Source organism: Saimiri boliviensis, chromosome 7, assembly GCF_048565385.1.
Source record: "Saimiri boliviensis isolate mSaiBol1 chromosome 7, mSaiBol1.pri, whole genome shotgun sequence".
NCBI classification, from domain to species: domain Eukaryota; kingdom Metazoa; phylum Chordata; class Mammalia; order Primates; family Cebidae; genus Saimiri; species Saimiri boliviensis.
The window spans coordinates 114,553,093-114,576,063 of record NC_133455.1 but is presented as its reverse complement, the minus strand read 5'-3'; the positions used below and the strand labels follow the sequence as shown (position 1 = coordinate 114,576,063).

Sequence of the window (22,971 nt, the reverse complement as noted above, 5' to 3'; positions counted from 1 at the left end):
GAAATTCCTATATAGAACCCAGAACTGCTGAGAATGCAACCTTTCTTGGGACGCCTATGGCAACCGTGGCTTTATAAGTATTTTATGTTTTATTTTAGTGTTTTTTTCAACGAGAAAAAAATATGCAAGAAAAAGATGGTATTACAGAATGGTAAAATGCCTTCCTTTCCCAATCCATTCCTAAGGGCCCTTTGTACAACCTTATGAACATTTCTCATGCTAGCTACTAAGTTAAGGCTATGCCCTTTGGGAAAAACTAAATGTCACAGCATAAAACTAGTCTCTGGAAAATCAGCATTGCTAGTTTTAGGAGGTAATTTTGTCCTAAGAAATCAGTAAGACTAGATTCAGGGATAAATAAGGCAAACTGCAACAGTTCTTTAGATTGTATGTTCCTTGATGGCGGAGACCCTGTCTAGGTATCTCCTTGAATAGCCAATTCTAAAAGTAAACACGAGCTACATGTTTATTGAATGAACATTGTCTCCGACTTAGAAACAACTAGTCTTAAATACACTCCTTTACAGACTCTCTACAATTTTCTAATATTGTTCCACCTTCCTTATGCAAGCATTGAGAAGAAAGTGAGAAGACTCAGACCTGGTGAGACATCCACCCAACCTCTAGCACAGCCTCTATAAAGTTAATTTTATGAAACAAGTGAATCTCGTTTTTCCTACAAATTTTCTTCAAGAAAAGTGTGGACAGGAGAGTTTTAAGTGATTAGAGCACCTCTTGCATTAGCGTCCCATGATTCATTGCCTATTAAAGAGAGAGAAAGAGGTAAAATCTATTGGTCACCCTTTATAAGCAGTAGGAGACTGTCATATCTGGGGTAAGTAAAATTCGTAGTGGGTCAAAGGCAGATCCTGCACAGGGCAGTTGTTCTGTGGATGTGCAGTTGGTATGGTGCCTGAGGCTCAGGGTTTTTTGCCCAGCAGATAGCTGTGGGGTCTGCCCAGCTCACACTCTACCAATTGGGTCTCCCTCTGGCATCTGTCCCAAGAGCAGGCCCAGCCAGCTAGTTTGTTCCGAATCTTCTGTGCCCAGATCACTGGACTGTTCAAGTGTTCCAGGTGACAGGGCTTCCTCAGGCAGAATTTGCATCTGGCCAATGGTCTATGCCCTTCTAAGACCAGTCTTGTGGAGGAAGGGACACCTAGCTTCACACCAGTACACAAACCCTTACCTCAATCTGCTCAGTGTTTTGAGAGTGGAAGCTCCTTCCCTGCTTGAGCTCAGACCACAGATCTCAGCATGATATCCCTCAACAGTGTGCTCAAATTCTGAAGAGTTAGGACCAGGTCCATACCTTTGTTCCCCTCTGGCCCCTCAGGGTCAAGCACCCGCTGTGCTTGGGGGGCGCTGAACTGTTCAAGCGTTCAGTTTCCCAGGCCACCGGCAAAACACTCAGGTGGGGCAGCAGTATATGGCTGTGTATTTGCAAGTACCACACTATGTTTACTACTGTAGCTTTGCGGTAAGTTCTGAAATCATGAAGTGTGAGTCCTCCAGCTCTTTTCTTCTTTTTCAGAATTTCCTTAAGGGGTAGGGAGCTATTTGGAGTCCCTTGAGATTTCATATGAATGTTAGGATGGGTTTCTCTATTTCTACAAAAAAAACAAAATAAAACGAAACAAAAAACAAAACAAAACAAAAAAACCCACATCATTGGGATTTTCAGAGAGACTGCCACTCTTAATCTGTAGATTGACTTAGATATTATTGATATCGTAACAGTATTAAGTCTTCCAATTCATGATTTTGTTCCATTTATTTGTGCCCTCTTTAATTTCTTTCAGAAATGTTTCATAGTTTTCACTGAACAAATTTCACATACTGCCTTGTATAATTCCTAAGAATTTTTGCTTTATGCTACCATAAATAAAAGTTTTAAAATTTACTTGTTAACTTTTGTGTATATTTTAAGCTATTTTCCTTGTGGTTAACATGATAATTACATTTAACATCTTGAAGTTATAACATGCTATATCAGCTTAACTTCAACAAATTCTGTTCCTTTAACAGTTATGTCCCCATCTCCTTCAGTTTTTGATGTCACAACATTACATGTTTATACATTGTGGAACCAGAAACATAAACTTTTAATAATAATTCTTTTAATAAAAATGTGGAGTTAGAAACCAGAGTTATAATAACACTAGGTATGACAGTAATTGTTTGAAAAATATATTATCTGTCAATCATATGGAAAACAAAAAGTGGAAACATGCCATTGTTACAATAATGGTTGTTTTTATAGTTGCCCATGTATTTACCATCCCTGAGATCTATATTTTGTCATACGGCTTCAAGTTACTGTTTTGCATATTTTCATTTCAAACTTCAGCACTCCCTTTAGCATTTCCTGCAGGGCAGGTCTATTGGTTAAAAAATTCCCTCAGGTTTTGTTTATTTTGGAATGTCATAATTTCTCCTTTGCTCTTGAAGGACAAGTTTCGCCAAATATAGGATTCTTTGTGGGTTTTTTTTTTTTTTTTTTTTTTTTTAGATGTAGTTTCACTCTTGTTGCCCAGGCTACAGTGCAACGGTGCAATCTCGGCTCACCACAACCTCTGCCTCCCAGGTTCAAGTAATTCTCCTGCCTCAGCCTCCCGAGTAGCTGGGACTACAGGCACACGCCATCACACCCAGCTAACTTGTATTTTTAGTAGAGACGGGGTTTCACCATGTTGACCAGGATGGTCTCGATCTCTTAACCACATCAAGATCTCCCCTCCTCGGCCTCCCAAAGTGCTGGGATTACAGGCGTGAGCCACTGCGCCTGACCCCAAATATAGAATTCTTAAAGTTTTCGTTTTTTTTTTTTTTCTTTCTTTTTTCCCTTTAAGCATTTTAAATATATTAACCCACTGCTTTCTGGTTTTTAAAATTCTGATGAGTAATCTGCTGATAATCTTATCAAGGATCCCTTGTATGTGGTAAGTCATTTCCCTCTTGCTACTTTTAAGATTCTGTTTTTGGCTTTGAACACTTTGGTTATAACGAATCTCAGTGGTGTCTCCTTGAGTTCATCTTATTTGGAGTTAATAATTAAGTTTCTAGAATACGTATATTCAGATGCTTCATCAAATTTGAGATGTCTGTGGCCATTATTTCTTCCAATATTTTATCTACTCTTTCTTTCTCTATTCTCCCTCTTGGGGACTCCCACGACGCATATGTTGGTTCACTTAACCTGGTGTTTCACAGGTTCAGCTGGTAGTGTTCACTTTTTCTTCCATTTTTTTCTTCTTGTTCCTCAGACTTGATCATTTTCATTGTCCTATGTTCAATTTCACTGATTCTTTCCTCTGCCTGCTCAAATATGTCTTTGAATTCCTATAGTAAATTTTTCATTTTAGTTATTGTACTTCTAGATCTCAGAATTTTCTTTTTACCTATTATAATTTCCATTTTGTTCATACATAGTTTTCTTGACTTCCTCTATGTCTTCCCTCAGTTCTTCGGCATATTTAAAGGAGCTTCTTTAGTCTTTATCTAGTAGATCTGCCATCATATCTTTTTCAGGAATCATTTCAGTTGGTTTTTCTCCTTTGAATAGGCTCTGCTTTCCAGTTTCTTTGTATACTTTGTGGTTTTGTTGTTGTTGTTGAAAACTGGACATTTGCATCTAATAATGTGGTAACTGTAGATATTAGACTCCTCCTTAAGGCCCTGTTAGATGCCTCCTTTCCCCCAGGGTTTGCTGTTTTCTGCTTTTTTTTTTTTTTTTTTTTTTTTGGTGTAGGCTCTCTTTGTCATGTAGATCAACACGAGGTGTAAAATTAAGGTCTTCACATGTGTTTCCTGAACCTGTGCCTTCTAAGCTTGCACAAAAACTTTCTAATGTTCCCATTATGTATGGTTGCTTTAGAATGTACTAGTTTTCAACATCTGGATCCCAAAAGGAGAAAAAAATTAAGAAAAAGAAAAAATGGTGCCAGCCTTTAAAGTCTCTAAAAGTCACCTTTGGCCCCAGGGAAGGAATTGGAAATAATAATGTGTGGAGGAAGGCCGGGCACGGTGGCTCAAGCCTGTAATCCCAGCACTTTGGGAGGCCGAGGTGGGTGGATCACGAGGTCAAGAGATCGAGACCATCCTGGTCAACATGGTGAAACCCTGTCTCTACTAAAAATACAAAAAATTAGCAGGGCATGGTGGCGCGTGCCTGTAATCCTAGCTACTCAGGAGGCTGAGGCAGGAGAATTGCCTGAACCCAGGAGGCGGAGGTTGCGGTGAGCCGAGATCGTGCCATTGCACTCCAGCCTGGGTAACAAGAGCGAAACTCCATCTCAATAATAATAATAATAATAATAATAATAATAATAATGTGGAGGAAACAACGACAATGGTCTCTGCCTCTTTGCACCTCTGTGATCAAGGAACAGATACCCAGTGTTGGGGAAAAAGGCCCCTTTTGCCAACCCTGGCTCCCACAAGCTGTGTGCAGGCTGTTCCAGGAACATGTGCACATCTGATGCCACAGGGTTTGGGGGTGGGGAATGGGTAGCTGCTATTGGGCTAAGAGCAAAATTTTTATTATTAATTTTTGCTATTCATCAAAATTAACTGCAAATTACCAACCAAGCCTTCCCCTAGAAGTTGCAAGCCATCAATGGATTCCAGAGTTTCAAAAGAGTTACATCAAATAGATTCACCCAGTATAATTATTGTCTAGGTGGGTAGACAGATTTCTGGTACCTCTTACTATGCCATCCTCACAAAATCCCCTTTTAAGACTGATATTCTAACTGTATTCCATATAATTGGGAAAGCTGAAAAATACTGAGTGAGTTAAGCAGAGATATAGAAGATATTTTTTAAAAAACAAAACACCTAATTCTTTACATTAAGTACTCTATATTAAATACCACTTAAATAACAGAGAAAGGTGATTTGCATCTTGTTAAGTAAAATCAAGCTTTTCTATTTTTTAATTTTTTAAATCATTTTTTAAGAGACAGGTTGTCACTCCATCACCCAGGCTGGCATGCAGTGATTCAATCATGGCTTACTGCAGTCTTGAACTCCTGGCTCAGATGATACTTTCACCTTGGACTCCGAAGTAACTGGGACTATAGATGAATGTCAACAAATGTGGCTTTTTTTTTTTTTTTTTTTTTTTTTTTTTGTAGATATAGGTCTCACTTTGTTGCCCAGGCTGGTCTTGAACTCCTGGGCTTAAGCAGTTCTTCCATCTTGGCCTTCCAAAGTACTGGTGATACCAGCATGAGCCTGTATTCTGCTCCTAGCCCACATTTAAAAAATTATTGTTGTATGAAATTTCAAATATGTATAGAAGAGCAAGTGTAGAGGCCGACTACTGAGATTGGAATGGGTTATGAGTTATTCCCTCAGCTTCAAACCCATCCCTTCATTCTCATCTTTGAGATCTGGGGCTTTGTCAGGTCCATGCTCAATAGACTGTACTCAAGGCATGTGCTACAGAGAGATAAAAGGCTAGGGAGGGAACAAGGAACTTCTCCCTCCCGTTCTACTTCCTGTTGCTTCCAACATCACTCGGTTGTGGTTCTTCACTCAATAAGTAGCAAACGATTCCCAGAAGCAGTAATTGGCTCAATTTGCCAGTTCTGTTTTCCCCATGCTCCCTGGGGCATCCTCTTTGTGCCCTCTTAGAGACTCAAGCACCAGCTCCGTGCCAGGCTCTTCTCCAAAGTCTAAGTCCCAGATGCATGGATTTTCTTAACTGATTTTCAATTCCTGAACTCTTTTCTGAATACCTGAGGCAAAAGCACCAATTAGGTTGTGTCCCTTGTTAGCCTTGAGCGGGGGGCGGAGAGCCTTTCTTTAAATCCTCAGATGCCAGTGACCAAACTCCTCAGATGTCTGGATCCAAACTCTGCAGTGCTGCTTTTTCAAGATTCTAAATTCCATGAACCTCTTCTGTTTGTCCCCATACCCTTAGCTGACATGACTGCTTTCTACAATTACTACCTCTGTGGTACATTCCTTTGGTATCTTATAGCATAAACATATAAATTACACCAATTCTTTTCATATCCATATGCTATTTTACACACAGGTTAAATTTTGGATCTTATTTTTTTTCCATCTTATCCCTTTAAATAAAGACCAAATTATACATAAGTGTTAGTTCTTACGAAACGTAAAAGATCTAAACTAATTCGCCTTTATCATGCTCATGCTTGCTCCGTTTATCCAAGGGGCAGTGTTATAGAGAGACTGAGAGATGGAAGATGAGAAACCCACATCCTTCATGATCTGGGGAAAATTAGCTTCTAGGAAGCTAAATCTCCTCATCTATAATAACTCATATAGAGTTGTTGCAAATATCCAGGAAAGCATTTATGTGGAAGCATTTAGCAACTATAAGTGCAGTGTAAATTAGTTCCATTATCACTACCAAATGTGACTAGATGGTAGAAGGGAAAGATGATGAAATGAGAGGTGAAAAGAAGAAAAACAACTGAAGAAAGTATTCCAGAGTTTTCTACCCACTCAGAAATAGAATAATACATAGTTTGAAAAAATATATATGGGTCTCTACTTTTTCCCCTTCTATCCAACTCAAATCCTCAGCCGATGCAGCAGATCCTTTTTGCCAATGAGACAGAAGCCATTAACAGACAGCAAATACTGTTTATTGCAGACTTTCCAGCTGACTCATGTGAAAAAGGCACTATGAAAATTAATGACTCTAGATAATTTCTCTAAATGATTTATGTTAAAATATACAACATCCTTACATAACATCTGTTTTATATATGTGAAATAACATTTAATGACAAAACTTGTGTTTCCAAAAATAACATTTGTTGAAGGTTAGGTATCTTTCTTTTCTCTATGTGAAATCTTTCACAGGATTAAAATATGTGTAAATTAAGTGCTTCTTATTACCAGAAAGACTTGACACAGATAAACACATAAAATGGTCCCATTTCCTTTTAACTACTAATATCAATATTCAGAACTAAGGCTTTCATTAAGCAAAATACTGTAATTGCACATCAATGCGGACTACTTCCTTTGCCATATTTTGAGCAGACATGACCTCTTTCCCACTTGTGCTTTCTCATATATAAGAACACAGTATATATAATAAGCAGAATATAAACTAAATCAAAATACAAGCTATACAAGGAATTGCAATCAACAGAGCCATGATGAACTGTCTTGAGAATGCTCCATAGATTTATATTTGCATGTCCAAGGTATGGCTGTACTTTACAGTTCATTCAAATGTTTTAATTTTTTTAAACTGTTGGCATTAAGAACTTTAAATAAATCTAAACATTCTTCCACTGACTATGTCAGAGAAGAGACCTAAGTAAGCAGAGGCTAGCCCACAGTGAGCTACGCCCTGAATGACAGATACCATATTCACAGACAAAATCAAAACTGCTTAGATTTTAAATCATGGACAATATTGTTCCTTTGTTGCAGTGAATAAATCCACCACTATCTAAACAATTCCTGCTTATCCATTGGAATGGGGATAAAATAATTACTCTAATAAAGAAAACCTTACCTTTGTAAAGTAGGAAAAATATTTTCCAAGGTTAAAAAATTCAGTTTAAATTTTTTTCAGTTTTAATAAAAATAATGGGCCTAGAAGCAAATCCTGTGCTCACTCAGGTTTGCATGGGTTTTTTTATGGTGATAAATTACACCAAGAAAAATGAATCTGACATTCCCTTCAAGGCTTCCTAAAACAAAGCATACTGAAATAATGCCAAAAACAATGGAGTTTAAAAACAAACAAACAGATTAGTGACTGCTTCCTTCATCAAAAGATTCCACTCCCGAATCACTGGCAGCAGCACTGATTTTTTCCTGTCGTCTTCTCATAATTTCTTGTAACTCAGAGCTGCCACTGCTATCCTGAAAAATAAACAGTTCAGACAAGATGGTTACTGATTTGTGTAGGCTGCAGGTCATGTAATGAAATGGCTCAGGATAAAAGTGTACTGTGGTTTTCTTCCAGTATCTCTTTAGGAAAGCTTACGGCTACACTTTTTAAGTGAAGTTTCTGGACTTCACTAACATATCGCATTACTAATTTTTCATTTTGTAAAGTCTGTTAAGGCAATTCACTCACTAGGCCTTGCATTTGAACATGATAAAGATAAATCAATAATGTATGTGTGGTACTCTAGGTTTGCTGAGATAAATTGCATATGTGTACAGTAAGTACAATAACAGGGAAAATTATCAAATAACTCTTTTGGGGTCAAGCAGGATACTGATCTGCCTTTAGAAGATTTTAACTCAAGCCAGAGTGGGCTCAGAATTCACCCAGTTTCCCTTCCATATAGTTCTGACCCTCTGATAATTCTAGTTTTCCCTCTTGTTCCAGACCCTCTATAATCCGTGTGTTCTCCCCTTCTTGCACTCTTATCAACAGAAGTCTCTGGCAACACAGGTGAATAATCTACAAGATGAACTAGATCCAAGAAAAGGGTGAGGTGGAAGGTGGCTGAGGAACATGAAGAACCTCAGGTAGCCAGCCTCCGCCTCGGTTCCCATCCAGGGAACAGGAAGAGCACAAGAAGCAAGAGGCCATCCTGAAGTGGGTGGTGACAGCAAATGACAATAATGATAGGCAGGTATGGAATGAATGAATTCAGAAATTTTAGGAATAGGAATTTTCTAACATACCTTTAAGAAGTAATTACACACTCTCAACAAAATTAGATTATAATGGTAATAAAAATGCTTGAGAAAATATATAATCCTTATTAATATTCAACATATGGAAAGCAATCAAATTAAAACTTCAATATGCAGCCTTTGAGATCAATGTTGTAGGGCAAAACCTCCAAAGGAAATATAATTTCTCTTGATTTAGAATGACTACGGGGTGATATGCATGAAGTGATTTTGCCCTGAATTACTTAACTGTTAAATTTATAGAATATACCTGCTAGAGATGATTATGTATAAATTTCATGCCAGAGCCTACATTATTTCATTTGAGTCCAAGTATAATTTTCATGGAACTATTAAGAGCTGTGAGATGAAACGGTTGCAAACTCCTAACTGTACATAGCCCATTTTAAGGCTACAATAGGATATTGGAAACTTAAGTATAACCAATCTAGAAAACATTGACTCTCCTGCTTTCATACAGACCACTATAACTAAACAATTACTCTTCAGGACTATTTTCAGTGATCTCTACCTAATGGATCTTTCCTGATTATTTAGATGTAAACACACACAGCCAGAATTTTACTATTTTACTATTTTACAACCTATAAGCTATTAGACTCTCCAAACTAAATATTAAGAATAGGCAAGAGTTCTGGCCTCTTAAGGCACTTACTCATTCAGAAGCTAATTTCCATTATTATGTCAAAATTAAAATTCCTATAGAAGTAGTAAATACATATAAAATGGGAACATTATGCTTTTTGTTAAATGTCCAAAAGTATGTGCTCAAGCTTCATGTCTTATGAGCATTTATAACAAATTAATCTTCCTGCAAATGTCATTGATGATCTCCAGTGACAAATTTACAAAAGCAGAGTTAAATGTAATTCAGCTCTATTAAGAAAGGGAAATTGTCTAATACGGATATAAACCATTGTTTTCAGAGCTTTCAATTTGCAGAAAAACACCACCTCAGGCTGACAAGGCATACCTCTAATGCAGCTTTTTGTACAGTGATTTGGCTGAAGACTCTCGCCCCTTCAGGGCAGACTGATCTCAGTTCATCCTTATTGAGAGAGAAAAGCTGTGCACCATTTAATACTCCAAGACTATTGACAGTCCTAAAAAAAGAAAAGAAAAACAAACTGAGCATTACAAATACGGCCTATGAACAAAGGAGAAAACGTTCTGTTCTTTTCTAAGTGTTCCATATCCTGGAACCCTTATTAAATGCTACTACAGTCTTTATAGTCAGGGCAGTAAGGAGGTTCTTTCATGATGATGGTCCTGAGGCTACGCAGAGGATTAATTACAAAGTATCAAAAAGGAGCCAATTGGGGTTAGTATCATTCCTTGTGACTTGATGTTTCATAGAAGGTATAGTAACCTGGCAACTGACTAAGCATTGTACCTCATTTTTCAATCAAGCTGCGTAGGTGAGTTTGTAATATGTCAAGGCCCCTTGAATATGTATTATTCTACTAGTTCATTGTGCCACATATACGTGAAATGTTTATAGACTTTTAGATAGATAATAGAGCCTTTACCATGAGTTTATTAAAGGAAAAGCTCTATTAAGATTCTAATTGATGCAAGGTAACATTGTCTATTTTTTATTTGCCGGAGACACTATGTCCTGCAACAACAGGAAAACTTATGCTGTATATGTCCTATGTGGTCTAGGGAGTCCAGCTAAGACCATAGTCCTACCTAGCTTAGATCCTAGGTTACATCAGAGTAACCTGATGGAAAAAAGAAGCTCCTGGGCCTCAAAGCTGCCAACGGTTTGCTTAAAGAAACAATAATGAATAGATACTACCAACTTGAAAATGGGGTGGCATCAAATGATAATTATTTCTGCTTATTTCAGTTCCTTTTTGGCTATGAATAGCTATAGTCATTTCTTGAGTATGCAGTCTGTGCCCTTACGTTTTTTAAGAGTTATCTGTGACGTCTATATTGAAAATAATGCATGACACAGAATTGTGAAGTATTCACAGAGAGACTTACACAGGGTTGAATCCCTTTGACTGTAACCATGTCTTCACATCTTCTGGTGTGGAGTCATAAGTGATATTGACAACTGGCACATTCTGCCGTGGCACGTGGAATTTCTTCTGAGCGGCACTCCGACCAATGGTCAGTCTGTGGATGAGTTCATCCTGCACTTCCTCCATCTGAGATTTCCTTCCTAGACACCAAAAGGGAGAAGGTTCTTTTTGAAAATCTCTAATTAATTACATCACCCTCTCTAGAACCCCTATCTCTATAATCCTTTGACCCCCGTAGGACCTACAATCTAGTGTTCCTACCGTCTTTCCTCACTTGTATCCTCGCCTGGTATAAATTCCACGATCAATTATTAAAATAACTCCCTGGCTCTTCTCTAGTCCCTTCATTGTACTCCTTTGGCAAAACCCCAATCCTGGTTAAATCCAACTTTCTCATATTCTGTCCTGCACCTGCACAGCTGAATATAATACAACAATGCTGAATGATCTCATGTTAAATTCATGATTATGAACCTTAACTTGGCTGTTAATGCTTCATGACAATCATACGACATTTCCTTAGACTGGTGGCTCTCAACTGGGGACAATTTTGACCCCAAAGGACATCTGGGAATATCTGAAGGCACTTTCGGTTGTCACAATGGAGGGAGAAAAGGGGGAAGGACTGCTTCATACAGTGGGTAGCAGCCTGTGATGCACAAAACTTTCTATAATGTCAGCCTCTCCTGCAGCAGAGAATAATCCAGCCTCAAATGTCAAGAGGGCCTAGGTTGAGAAGTCCTGCCTAAGGTTATGTAATTGCCCACTGTCTTAGACAAGTATTGAATATATTCTACTTTCTCTACAAACCTCTAACCCAATTCTCACCTTGAGCTGATGATCTCATTTCCTAATTTATGAATAAAAGAGTTAGAAGAGAACCTCCGTCCCCTAGTAGTCCTTCCTACTAGCAGTTTCCCCTGACTGCCTTACTATCATGTTATAGAGGAGCTGTTTCCCTGCTTCCAAGGGTAACCCTCCATGTATGCACAAGGCCTCAAGTTCTCTGCCTATTCATATACTCTGTCATTTCTCCCTTACTTTTCCTGTTATTAATTTTCCTTCTTCACTGAATCAGTTCATCAGCATGCAAACATGCTATTACTCTATGATTTCTGTCACCTTATTTAAACAAGCCCTTTTTACCATGTTCTTTCTTAGTCACTGTCCATTTTTCTGCTCCTTTTATAGTAAAAAAAATTCCCCATCACCTATATCTGGCATTTCTCCCCATGTTATCCTTCCCCAACTCCCTACCCCGCACTGTCCCTCCTCTATTCCCCCCCCCCCAGCAGACCCCAGTGTGTGATGCTCCCCTCTATGAGTCCATGTGTTCTCGTTCAACACCCGCCTATGAGTGAGAACATGTGGTGTTTGATTTTCTGTTCTTGTGTCAGTTTGCTGAGAATGACGGTTTCCAGATTCATCCATGTCCTCACAAAGGGCACAAACTCATGTTGTGGTTTTCAGCTCCATCAATTCATTTGTATTCTTCTCTAAGCTGTTTATTCTCATTAGCATTTCACCAAACCTTTTTTCAAGGTTCTTAGTTTCTTTGCATTAGGTTAGAACATATTCTTTTAGCTCAGAGAATTTTGTCAGTACTCATCTTCTGAAGCCTTTATCTGTCAATTCATCTGACTCATTCTCCATCCAACCTGTTCTCTGGCTGGTGAGGAGTTGTGTTCCCTTGTAGGAGGAGAGGCGTTCTGGTTCTGGGTGTTTTCATCCTTTTACTGGTTTATTCCCATCTTTGTGGATTTATCTACCTGTGGTCTTTGTAGTTGGTGACTTTTGGATGGGGTCTCTGAGTGGACATGCTTTTCATTGATGATGAAGCTATTTCTTTCTGTCTTTTAGTTTTCTTTCTAACAGTCAGATCCCTCTGCTGTAGGACTGCTGGAGGTCCACTCCAGACCCTGCTTGCCTGGGGATCACCTGTGGCAGCTGCAGAACAGTAAGGGTTGCTGCCAGTTTCTTTTGTTATCTTTGTCCCAGACAGATAAAAGCCAGAAGTCAGCCTGAGCTCTCCTTTATGAGGTGTCTCTTTGGATATACGGGGGTCAGAGAGCTGCTTGAGGAAACAGTCTGTCCCTTATAGGAGCTCAAGTGCTGAGCTGTGAGCTCTGTTGTTCTGTTCAGAGCTGCTGGCAGGTACATTTAAGTCTGCTGCAGTGGAACTCATAACCACTTTTCTTTCCCAGATGCTCTGTCCTGGGAAGTTGGGACTTCATTTATAAGTTCCTGATGGATGTGCTGCTGCCTTTTTTCAGAGATGCCCTGCCCACCAAAGAGGTAGCCTAGTCACAGCCTACCAGCAGAGGTGTTGCTGAGCTGGCGTGGGCTCTTCCCAGCTGTGTTGTGAATTTCCTTGCAGTTTTGTTTATAGAGATATAGTTAGAACTGCCTCGGTAATGGAGGTCTGCCTCAGTGATGGCGGACTGTCTCTGTAATGGCAGATTGCCTCAATAATGGAGGACTGCCTCAGCAATGGTGAACTGCCTTGGTAATGGTGGACTGCCTTGGTAATGGTGGACTGCCTCAGTAATGGCAGACTGTCTCAGTACTGGTGGACTGCTTCAGTAATGGCAGATGCCTTTTCCACCACAGAACTGGACCATCCTGATTCCAGCTGTGCTTGCTGTGAAACTCTCAGTCCAGAGCGTTTCAGATTGCTGGTCTTTGTGGGAGTGGGACCCGTAGAGCCAGATCACCTGGCTCCCTGTTTCAGTCCCCTTTTTTTCAGTTGAATGGGCGACTCTGTATACCAGGCGTTCCAGGTGCCAGTTGAAACTGCCACCCAGATTTGTGTGAGTTTCTGTGCAAAGAATCATTGTGCCGGCTGAAACAGCCATGCTGGAGACTCGTGGCACATTTCAGGCTGGGAATCTCCTGGTCTATGGGCAGTAAAAACTTGTTTGGAAATGTGGTGATCATTCACCCTCTGCATTCTCACTGGGAACTGTACTCCAGAGCTGTTCCTATTCGGCCATCTTCCTGGTTTCTCCTTTTGTTGTTGTTGTTGTTGTTTTTTATTTTGAGTCTTGCTCTGTTACCAGGCTGGGGCACAGTGGCGTGATCTCAACTCACTGCAACCTCCACCTCTTGGGTTCAAGCCATTCTCCTGCCTCAGCCTCCCGAGTAGTCAGGACTACAGGCACACACCACCACGTCCAGCTAATTTTTGTATTTATAGTAGAGATGGAGTTTCACCATGTTGGCCAGGATGGTCTTGGTGTCTTAACCTCATAATCTACCCACCTCAGCCTCCCAAAGTGCTGGGATTACAGGCATGAGCCACCGTGCCTGGCCGACTTAATCATTTTTTAACGTATCTTCTTTCATTAAAATATAGGCCTGAGGAGAAAAAGGACTTTTCCCTTTTTTGTTTGCATATGTAGCCTCAACACCTGGAACAGTGCTTTAATTCAATAAATACTTGTTGAATAAATGAATGACTGAGACATTCTGTTGACTTTTTCACCAAGAAAGACTTTGAGAATCATCATGTACAAACCCTTAAATAACCAGATAAGGCCAAAAACAAAGAAATGATCTGACAAAGTCACATTTGAGTAGAATAATGTAGCTAGAACTGGATCTTCTGACTCAGCACAGGGCTGTTGTATAGGCAAAGTCATCAAAACCACCTTTGATTAACTTCCCTAGCTACTGCTTTTTCCTAGCCATTTATGCTAATGGAAAATGTGTGTATATGAACATACTGTCATGACAAAAATCGGAAAGACCTAAAAGTACGGAAAGGGGAATATTATGTCTGCGTGTGTATTTAAAATATGTGTGTACATAAACATAGGTACCTTACATTGTTTGCTTTCACCTTCAAGAGATAAGAACGCTGGGCGCGGTGGCTCAAGCCTGTAATCCCAGCACTTTGGGAGGCCGAGGCGGGTGGATCATGAGGTCAAGATATTGAGACCATCCTGGTCAACATGGTAAAACCCCGTCTCTACTAAAAATACAAAAAATTAGCTGGGCATGGCAGTGCGTGCCTGTAATCCCAGCTACTCAGGAGGCTGAGGCAGGAGAATTGCCTGAACCCAGGAGGCGGAGGTTGCGGTGAGCCGAGATCGCGCCATTGCACTCCAGCCTGGGTAACAAGAGCGAAACTTCGTCTCAAAAAAAAAAAAAAAAAAAAAAAAAGAAAAGAAATAAGAACAGGCCGGGCGCAGTAGCTCATGCCTGCAATCCCAGCACTTTGTGAAGCCAAGGCTGGTGGATCATGAAGTCAAGAAGACCGTCCTGGCCAACATGGTGAAACCGTTTCTCTACAAAAATACAAAAATTAGCCAGGCATGGTGGCATGCGCCTGTAGTCCCAGCTACTTGGGAGGTTGAGGCAGGAGAATCACTTGAACCCAGGAGGTGGAGGTTGCAGTGAACCATGATCACTCCACTGCACTCTAGCCTGGTGGCAGAGTGAGACTCCGTCTCAAAAAAAAAAAAAAAGAAAGAAGAACAAAAACCTGATATGATATGATATAGGAATCTAAATAAGTTGGCAAGTGGCAATGACCTGGTCACTGAGGGAGCTTTATGTGACCAATGTTCTATGATTTTTTTTTCCGCTAGGGAGTTTTAGAAAATGTTTGGCACCCCTGGGAAGTAACAGAAAGTGTGAATAGTTAGTGTTATTTCAGCCTAATTTTGTTAATGCCTCAAGTATCTAGGAAATCTTTTAAAATAGTCAAAAAAGAGGAGAAGAGGAAGGAGGGAGGGAGGGGTACGGGGAGCTGAGCGGGACAGGACACTATTGGCTGCCACATTTAAGTACTCATTACATACATTTCATTAGACACCTACTGTTAAACAGCCTATGTGTGCATCTCAAAGGAATAAAATAAAATGTATCACCACACTAAAAGATTTCCTTTCTTATCTGCTGACTTGGCCATTATATGGATCATCGCCAGTCCACAGCATAGTTTTCTTCCAGGAAGTACAAAAAAACCTCCGTCTAACACGTTCCTGGGCTTCGGGTTTCCATTTCCAATGCTCTAACACGCAACAACAAACCAGAATAACTTTACACCTTTCTAAAATAACCCTTGTGATTACAAAAGATTAAACTCAAATAAAAGGACTAGTATTTCAAAGGAAATGGAAGAAATACAAAGCAACTAAAGTGCTGGTATCTTAAAAGTGATAAAAAGGAGAGATAAAACAGTTTGAATAGCGTCCATGACACAAAGCTTAGCAGCTATTTTGAATAAGCAACACACAGACTTCCACAAAAGGGGTTCATACTTGCCACTTGCTACATCGTAAAAACAGGCATGTTGGCTTTTTCCCCCTGTTCATAGCTGCTGTTTGATACATTTCTATGAGTATTTACTTCCTAGTTCCATTTTATTTTTACCAGAAGTTTAGGCAGTAAGCAAAGAATGTAGGTAACATGAGTAGACATATTTTGAGAGAAATCTCGCTATCAATAAACATGCACTGAAATATGTGCTACTGTCTGGTTCTTGAAGAACATTCACTCAGAAATACTACTCTACAAAAAAGTAACCAAGAAATATTTGTTTTATAAAAATAAATTATTTAATGCCAAACTACATTTTTGAGATATTTTAAAAAGGAAATTGACCTAAGTTGCAAATATATTGTAAGATTTTATTATTCTAAGGAAACAAGTCTGTGTGTTAACTTGGGGAGTGATGTTTATACTTTATACACCAAGGACACCCTTTAACTTATGAAAAACAGACTTGAAAATTATGAGTCACAATTATCAGGAGAGCCCTCTATCTTTAAAAGAATGCAAACTATGCCTCTTTCCCACTAGGTTATTCTTGGTTTCTCAGAGTGAACAAAGAACAGACTGTCCTAACCCACACACTGCTCCAATTGGGGACTGGATGCCGATGAACTCTGATCCTAGGCCTGGCAAAAGCATCCCACCATCTCAAAGATAACTGTGCTGACGTCTCTATGGAGGGAAATGCTATAAACTTGTGGGAAGAATAAAGAAGGGAACATTCATTTCTAAGAGGAAGTTTCTCCTTAGGGAATTCAATAAAAATATTTATAGAAATTTCTCATCTTAAAACTATGTTTTTAGTGTCTTTGAAAAAGAAAGCTCTTTTTTAAAAATCAGTATAATTTTAAAAACTTAGTAGCAGATTCTATTTTGTTATACACACTCACAAACATAGTTGTTTTTGCTGTACAGACAGAGCTAATCAGTTTTCCAAAACTTCATTTTTCCTTTAGTTTTCTGGTAAGATCAACAAATAGAAATGACAGTCATTTAAATTGGATATACTGTGGAAGAAAAATTAATGAGTAAAAGTAGGCTTATGCTTCTTAAATTGCATTTAACTAGAATTTTTAGAACTGTTAAATAGTAATAGTTTTATGTCTTTTTTATTTTTTAATTTATCAAGAATGTCCATAACTGAACAGATGTAGCAATGACTTACTGAGGTGAGAAAAACAGTAGGATGACAATGGGAGTGAAAGATTCAGTAATTTAGTTTTAAACATAAATAGAAAGCATCCAATCTCAGCTACAAAGTTAACAGTTCCATACCAGTATCTGGATGTCAGAGATGAGTTTTAATATGATGACCAATTTGGGAATCATTCTTTTTCCAACAACATAGACAGTATTGATAGAAATGGAAATAGAATGAACTACAGTTAAGGTAGTTTATGTGGAAAACAAAGACAGAACCCTAAGAAAGGCCCACATTGAGGGAATGGTAGATATCCGTCTCTCTCTCTCTCTCCCTTTCTTTCTCCCTCTTTCTCTCTCTCTCTGTCTCTGTCTCCCTCTCTCTCTCTCTCTCTCACACACACACACACAAATACATACACAGCCTTTATATACTTTTGTCATATTGGGAAAATATGAAATATCTTCCCAGCTCTGGTTTTCCAAGACTTTTTATATATCAAGTATAGGTAAAGCAAAGTAACTTTACAATATGTAAAACATCAAATTTGGAGATTAAATTGACATGCCATATACTACAAACTTAAACAAAATTTATCTTAGAATTATCTTCAGTTTCAAAATATCTACACTGCTATTATCTTCAGTTTCAAAATATCTACACTGCTATTCACCAATAATACAAATAAGGATAATCCAAAGTTGAGCATAGTGTCTTTCTAGTTTGCTTAAATATGGTTTTCATAGAAACATCAAATTTAAATTTATGAAAATATGGCACTGAAGCCTAAATCACATGAAATCTGAATTGAGAGGGTAAACCTGAGACTACTATAGGCAGGTGATTATATTAACCTAGTGCAACTGTGCATCTACTGTGAATAGGAAATAAAAGGAAGAGAAGCAGGAAGGTTATGATGAGGATAATGATGATGACAGCAGCATATAGTTAAGTGACTGCTTATTACGCGTCATGCAGTAGGTAGAATCAGTCAGGGGTTTTCAACCTCAGCACCGTTGACATTTTGGGCCAGATAACTCTGTTGTTGGGGGCTGTCCAGTGCATTGTAAGCTGTTGCTAAGCATCCCTGATCTCTACCCATTAGACATCAGTAGCATTCCCCTAGTTTTGACAACTAAAAACATCTTCAGACAATATCAAATGTCCTCATAAGGATGGAAAGGAGGACAAACTCACGCCTGGCTGAGAAGCACCGAACTAAATGCTTTCTATGCATTATCTCAATAAATCCTCACACTTATCCTACGAAGCAGATACTATTATTTTTCTCCATTTTTCAGATCTTGAGGTGCTGAGAGGATAATTAAATCATTGAAGGTCCAGCAGCTAGCAAGTGCTGTTTCACTATACAAATTCCAGAATGTCTGGCTCCAGAGTCTGCATTCAACCATCATACTATATTGGAAAAGGACTAGAAAGTCATGCATTAGAGAGTGGAGAGAATACTTCCTATTTCTCAGAACCATGTAGATGATGAGAAACTAGGTGAAAATCTTTGCAATCTATTAAGTACCTTGCAAGTATAAAGGACTATTATTTATATTTAATACAAGTAGAATCAACAGTAAACAGTATTTTACTTAGTAGAGCTTTTCATTTGCAGGAGACATTTTTTGACTCCCCGGGAAACTTACGGTCCACTGGAAGTTGTTTGTGTCTCTGGCTGTCTCGCACGATACTGCCACCACTGTCACTGGAGCTGCTGTTTTGACGCGTTACATTTGCTGGGACCTTTGACACAGGGACAGGTGCTGGGGTGGAAGGTGGAAGGGGGACAGGAACAGGAGCTGCTGTTGGAGGAGGTGATGGAGCAGAGGGAGTATCAGCTGGTCTTGCGCCATACTCCATCCTTTGTTTCTATAAAAAGACAAATAATTAACTTAAAATTTAAAAACTATAAACCTAGGCTAGGAAAACAAATTATACTTTGATAGGACATTGTTTACTATTTGTAAACAAACTTGTAAACCCATTACAAATTTGTCTGTAATCCTATATGGTATAATGATCATTAAAAATCATATTTTAAACATTCTACATAATTTATTCAAAGTCAAAATGTAAGTTAAGGAGTCACAAGGCTATGCCAATAGCAAATAGTAGTATTATAGTAATAAATTTCAAGAAATCTGAATTTGGGTTTGGAATCACACAATACCAGAGGAGGTAGAAAGATTTCTAATTATTTTTTAATTTATTTTAATAACAATTTCCAATTGCACTGGAAGTCTAAATGTCAATAGCACAAAGCATCATTTACTCATTTTAAGTGTATGCCATATTAAAAGATTTTTAATTCTGTTTTCAACAAATAATTTTAAGATGTTGGTTGTTATTTTGTTCAAGGCATAACTTTTTCTGCTGTCATCTTAATACTAACTTATTAAAATTAGAAATTTCCTTTGTTAAAATGGGAATGTCATGGGGTGGATGGTTGTGAGGGTAATTGTATGGTTTTTAAATATTTATGACTGCAACTCACAAATACTAGAAAAGGGCCTGTAGGCATTTGTATTAAAAGAAAAAAGGCAGATGTGACAAAATGTCTTTTTTTTTTGAGACAGAGTTTCGCTATTGTCACCCAGACTGGAGTGCAGTGGCACCATCTCAGCTCACTGCAACCTCTGCCTCCCAGGTTCAAGGGATTCTCCTGCCTCAGCCTCCTGAGTAGTTGGGATCACAGGCCACAATGCCAGGCTTATTTTTTGTATCATTAGTAGAGCCAGGGTTTTGCCATGTTGGGCAGGCTGGTCTAGAACTCATGACCTCAGGTGATCTGCCCGCCTCAGCCTCCCAGCTCAGTGGCATGAGCCACTGAGCCTGGACGACAAAATGCTTTTCAATAATTTTAAAATCATGATTGTTAGGCATACCTATAAAACAGTATTTGTGCATATTCCTTATTAAAATACAGATAATAGTTAACATTTTAAATCTAAAAAAAATAATTTTAATAGATAACCCATTGTGAGAGAGGCTCCAAATTCTCAAAAGGCACATTTTATTTTTAGAATCAAAGATACAGGGCAATTATTTGTAATTAAGGCAAAGTTTAGACATTGCCCTGGCACAATTTTAATTATTCTAATTTAGGATTGGCATAGTACATGCAAAAAAGACCTTTTGGTAATCTGGTCCTTTGATTAGAACAGTATTTACTTTTAAATTCTAAAATGGCCCAAATATCAGGTAATATTGATTTTAAGAGAGTCCTCCCAATTTCCACAGAGATCAAAAACAAAAATACACACCACACACAGACATATCACTTTTTAATTAAACTATTACTCAAAACAACACTTTACTCAAAATCAACCTCCATCATAGTCACCTTCATGGCAAATGACTGACACCTGTGGAAACCGGGGTAGGAAGGAGCCCTCATTCTTTTCTGCTCTTTCTTTAAAAGCTGCCACTCACCGACCAGTGGAGTGGGGTCGAGGAAGTGGGAAGAGTATTGTGAAGGCATGGAGGTATATCTGAAGGGAGTGTTTATAATGCTGGTAGATACTGAGGGAAGAAGGAGGGCATGGGGAAGGAGGAGGACAAAGAAGAGAGAGGCAGGACTGCAGGGAAAGGGAGTAGATGGTAAGATTCTCAGAGTAAAAGAAAGGAGTCAGATGGGACAGAAACTGAGTTGCTAATTCCCTCAGCATTTGAGGCTTAAAAATATTTCTAATGTATTCAATACTGTATTAGAAAGAAGGAATGGATTGTTGTTATTATTCCCCACAAAACGATCTTCCTATATTTGGGCCAATAAAATATTTAAAGCAGTCAAAATACAGCAAACATGACTGGAATGTAATACTTAGCACACAGCAAAATCATCTGATTAATGTATAGGCAATATTCCCTTGACAAGAATGTCCTCTGCATGTAATTTCGTAAAGGGCTAATGAATTCTCACATTAGTGTTTCAAAAGCATAATTTCAATTATTGTTTTTAAAGCTTACACAAACAAAAATGCCATGAGCCCTGCTTTCCATGATATTACTCATAATTTTTGCTTTTGCTATTCATCAGATACTATTGTGAGAAAGTGAATAAACTGTGTTACTGTCACAATCAAGCCTGAAAGCAAACTCACCAAATGTTCTGTGCCTTATTTCATTCATGTCATTGTTACATAATGCAACTTTATCAGTATAACCTAACAAAATAATAGGTTTAAAATACATATTTGATTAAAGAAAATACATATGAAAATGCACGCCATAAATTCAATTTACTTGCATATTTTCCACTTTCCTTAGTCCTGTCTTCCTGCTCCATATTTCCAACCTCTGACATGAGAAGGGGGGAAGTACCTTCCTTGAATCGTGAACTGGTTCTGAATGGCAACCAAGACAGCTCTTTCATGGTTTGTAATTTCAATGGCAACCAAGACAGCTCTTTCATGGTTTGTAATTCTTCACATGGAAGAAAAAGAATCAGCACTGACTCCTAACGTCACTTTTCTGTGTCCCTCCCTAGCTTCTCCACTCCTCTTTACCTACCACCCAGCTACGGCTCTTCCTTTCCTCGTGTCTGCCTCTTGGCTATTTTTTGTTGAAGCTACAGAATTAATGATTCCAGTGTACCTCAGTTTACGGAATGTCTTGGAGAACAGAAGCACACTCTGAACTTCTTTCTCCTGAACCAAAGGTACCTAAGCTCCAAATCCAAAAAAAAAAAAAAAAAGGAATTCTGACCAATTGTCCTTGGTTTGCCTGCGACTTTCCCAGTAATGAGCACTGCAAGTCCCACATCCTCACAAACCCCTCAGACTCCCCAAGTAGGAACTAGAAGGGTTGGTCGACCTGGTGTGGATCTACTGTTGCACACTGTTACTTCCTTACTCTTGCCTGTGATCTCCCACACAGGCAAAGTTCTGTTAAAAGCAAAATCTCTCTTTTTGTCTCTCTTTCTCTGAAAGAAGTCATAATTACTAGACCTCATAGGAAATTTACTTTCCTACTGATAATTAAGTTGCAATGAGTCACTTTAGCAACTTAAGCTGAGTAAAAATTCTAAAGAATTAAAGAATGCTACTGAGAGATAAGCTCCTGATTCATACAAGATGCTGCTTCAGAGGGGAAATTATGCAAGTAACCTCAACAAAGCCATTAAAATTGAACTGTTCTTAAATATTTAACCTACTCTGAATTACACATTTTTCCTCTAAATTTGGTTTCTTTGGAACTCTGCAGTGAAAACTAAGCACAGCTGGAACATTTGGAGGGTGTTAAGTCCAGAGACTGAATCCAAAAAATTCTATTAAAGAGAAGTGCCATGAGGGAATGAATGTGGGTTACCTCTGACAGCTCGCCAAGTAATTGCTTTTAGGAAAACGGAGCAAATCACATCAAATGAGAAAATTAATACAGGAAATGGAATTAAAATAATATCAATTATAATTCACCTCAAATATCAGAAAGAGTAAATTAGTCTGACAGTAAAATTACATGCCCACAATCAACCAGTGAAGGAGCCTGTAAACATATAATGAATTCCCATCACTATCTAGCCATGGAAAACTAATCATGTAGATTATACTACAGTATAAACAGTATGAAGTATTTCAATAGTAACTATTTGTATATTAAAGTAAAATACTAAGGTATACATTTATTTTACTGCTATTGCTCATAAAGAATACAATTAGAATTCATTAACCATAAGAGTAATTCTTGCTTAATTAGATGAGTTTACAAAAGGTAATACTGTGGGCATTATCGTGTGATTTTACTGAGCTTTAGTTTTGAACTTTGTAAGCAGCCTGAGGAAACAGAACATTTAATAAAATTATGTACATGCGCATGGTGGACAGTAATTATCAATACTTTATATATGTATAA

The 22,971-nt window shown here is 38.4% G+C and overlaps 1 protein-coding gene across 6 annotated transcripts in view; it reads right to left on the bottom strand.

Moving 5' to 3' along the window:
• Window positions 1-6,604: 6,604 nt before the first annotated feature.
• Window positions 6,605-22,971, bottom strand: part of EPS8 (EGFR pathway substrate 8, signaling adaptor) — a 164,240-nt gene continuing 147,873 nt past the window's right edge. For all 6 annotated transcript variants that reach the window (XM_074403255.1, XM_039461656.2, XM_039461654.2 and 3 more), the window contains 4 exons: window positions 18,765-18,987; window positions 10,648-10,828; window positions 9,629-9,758; window positions 6,605-7,866 (listed from right to left, as the gene is read on the bottom strand). In XM_074403255.1, coding sequence (XP_074259356.1) covers window positions 7,753-7,866; window positions 9,629-9,758; window positions 10,648-10,828; window positions 18,765-18,987 — 648 coding nt within the window. In that variant the 3' untranslated portion in view covers window positions 6,605-7,752. The remainder of the gene's footprint in view (window positions 7,867-9,628; window positions 9,759-10,647; window positions 10,829-18,764; window positions 18,988-22,971) is intronic.